The sequence below is a fragment of the Aplysia californica genome, unplaced genomic scaffold, assembly GCF_000002075.1.
Source record: "Aplysia californica isolate F4 #8 unplaced genomic scaffold, AplCal3.0 scaffold00043, whole genome shotgun sequence".
In the NCBI taxonomy this organism is placed as follows: Eukaryota; Metazoa; Mollusca; class Gastropoda; order Aplysiida; family Aplysiidae; genus Aplysia; species Aplysia californica.
Window position 1 is genome coordinate 135,034 of NW_004797313.1, and position 2,845 is coordinate 137,878.

The window sequence follows — 2,845 nt, forward strand, 5'->3', positions numbered from 1 at the left end:
TTACTGAATAAAGGCTGAAATAAAGCCCGAAAAAACAAACACACACACGCTCCTCACTCTCCACTTACACACTTACTACCACACACAGACACATGCACACACACACACACACACACACACACACACACACACACACACACACACACAGGAGCAAATTTTTAGGTCTATATATATTTCAGTTTTCAAGAGCTAGTCTAGAGATTTTTAGATGAGTGTAAAAACGTGAAAAAGAAAGGTTTCACGACCGAATGAAATCAAAATTAGAACAGCCCATAAACAACCACAAAAATTAACAAATAAGGGCGTGAGTCCACCTGTCCGAAGAAGATTGGCTGTTTTAACCCTAAATGTGTGCAATTTTAAAACAAAGTACATGATATTACATGTAAATTATGGAATCACACACATTAAGGGGCCTGCCAGAGTCAGTACACGTAGATCTAATCGGGTTTGGTGGAACGAACGCTCTAACATAACACATTTAAATCTGTATACATGTATATGTATTCAGAATCTAATGAAAGTAGGAACATAAAATTAAATGACGTTACACTATACAACATCCGCACCCCCCCCCCCCCCCCTCCCTTTTTCCCCAACAAAAAAACTGATAAAAAAACAACACAGAACAATAACAAGAAAGAAAAAAATACACACTAACAAAATAAAACACCACAAAGAGGGAAAAAATAAAAGTAACTGTAACTTATTCAACAAATCAACGTGGTGACAACAAGTGAGAAAGAGATGAAGTGAAGCTAAGTGAACTTTCTTTCAAAAGTAAAGAGGTTCGGTTTCTTTCATTTTTTATTTTTTTTAAATTTGACTTTTATTCCCCGATTCGGGGACCAAAAAAATGCCCAAAAATCGAGCCACGATTGATTGGTCGCGGCCGCGACAAACGCAGATGCTAGTTCTATGTGTCGTTATCAATAACCCTCCGTAGATCTAGATCTAGATCTAGACAGCACCCGAGTGAACACAACACATTCATTAGGTTTAAGAGCAGCACCCTTCATAGGCAACACGTCATATATGTAGCGAAAAACTGCTTGGAACTGTAACATTTCTTTATACAAATATTTACTGCGGACATTTTTTGGACCGATTGAACCATATTGTATACAAACAATCTTTGGTAGGCCTATACTATAATTATAGATCTATATAATATCCTAAATTTGCGGGAAAGGATGTGATTTCAGAGTGTTCGGAGAAATAGTGCCCAGCTTTATTTTCCCGAACGTTCGGAGAAATAGTGCCTAGCTTTATTTTCCCGAACGTTCGGAGAAATAGTGCCGGCCTTTTGAGAATCAGTACTTTTACAGTACTCCGATACTTTTTATAAAGTACTTTTAAAGTACATTTTGAAGCTTTGAAAGGGTAAGTGCTGGCATTTCTGATCATAATTTAGGGAACAAACACCCAGGCGGTGGTGACCCGTGTGTTTGTTTTACCATATATAGATCTATATATTATATAGATCTATATAGCAGATCGGTCCATTTCGTTTTATTGTCACCCTTGCACAAAAGAACCCCCCCAGCGAAAACAACAACAACAACAATATCAACAACAACAACAATGCGGCTACTTTCGGTTGGGACCTCAGAAAGGAATGGTTTGTTTTCTTCATCTTGATCAGTCCCAGTCCTGCCTAATAAGACGACCACCTGCCTTATAATCTTATTTATAACGGCCACTTTTCTCCTTGACAATGGGTGGCCGTCTTACACATGTTTGACTGTATATAACAGAAGTTCAAGTAGATCTAGATCTAGTAATGTAAGATGATGACAAACTAAAAAAAACTTTGCAAAGTCCGAGTTAGGAAAGGATACAGTGCAGCTCGACTGGTGGTGCAGATGTCCAAATACCGTCTTCAGACGATCAGCCATCATTGCATTCAACTTTCAACACCAGTAGCTAGATCTAGATATCTAGATTCTAGATCTAGAATCTAGTAACGCCGTTGTTGTTTGCTCTAGATGTCTGGTAAAAAACCTTCCAAATCGAAACTTCAAACTTGAAACAATGATTAATTATGAATCATCAATGTAACCGAGAAAACACAACAACAAACAAGTCGTAGGCTGGCCAAGTTCAACTCCTCATCGGCTAGTCTATGCTACATCGCTCAGGTGATCTTACACAACTAATCTACCACCGCAACCTGACAGATCGCACGTCTAGTCTATAGTTACAGTATCAAGGACAGCGGATGAAAATTGTGTCATCTAAAGATATCGGATATCGATATTCGTCATCACAGCTCAGATTTCCTTGCCTTGGCCTTGGCCACACTGACAATCTAGATCTAGATCTAGAAATATAGATCTAGTTTATTTTGACTTTGACTCTCTGCCTGTGCGGCTGCTGCCCGAGGTGATGGTGATAGGTGACAGCTGAACTAGTGAACTTTGAACCTTGAACTTTGAACGCGATAACCCCAGATTTTTTTAAGGGTTTCGCAGTGGGCTAGCCTTTTTCGGGTCTTGAACTTGAAATCAAAGAAGAGTGTTTTATTGGTTAGATTCTATTGTTTTTCGCTTTTTTTGTTTAAATTTTAAACTAGATCTAACATGGTTTGGAAAATAAATAATAATTCAGAGTTTCTTCTTCTACAGAAAGGTATTCGCTCCCACAACAAACATCTAGATCTAGCAATACGATTCTACGGAAAAGACTAAAATATTATAGATCTAGCCTATTTAGCCTATTATGGAATTGCTCCGCATTTCCTTGCAATCACCCGAGGGACCCCACTCCTTTTTTCATTTCTCTGGATTGGTATTTGTCAGAGAGAGAGAGAGAGAGAGAGAGAGAGAGAGAGAGAGAGAGAGGG

The 2,845-nt window shown here is 38.6% G+C and overlaps 1 protein-coding gene across 1 annotated transcript in view; it reads right to left on the reverse strand.

Moving 5' to 3' along the window:
• LOC101862329 (phytanoyl-CoA dioxygenase, peroxisomal) overlaps positions 1-2,407 on the reverse strand; it is a 12,623-nt gene extending 10,216 nt beyond the window's left edge. The window contains exon 1 of the mRNA XM_005092235.3: positions 1,842-2,407. Within this exon, the coding sequence (XP_005092292.1) occupies positions 1,842-1,901 (60 nt within the window). The 5' untranslated portion in view covers positions 1,902-2,407. The remainder of the gene's footprint in view (positions 1-1,841) is intronic.
• Between the last annotated feature and the right edge of the window lie 438 nt (positions 2,408-2,845).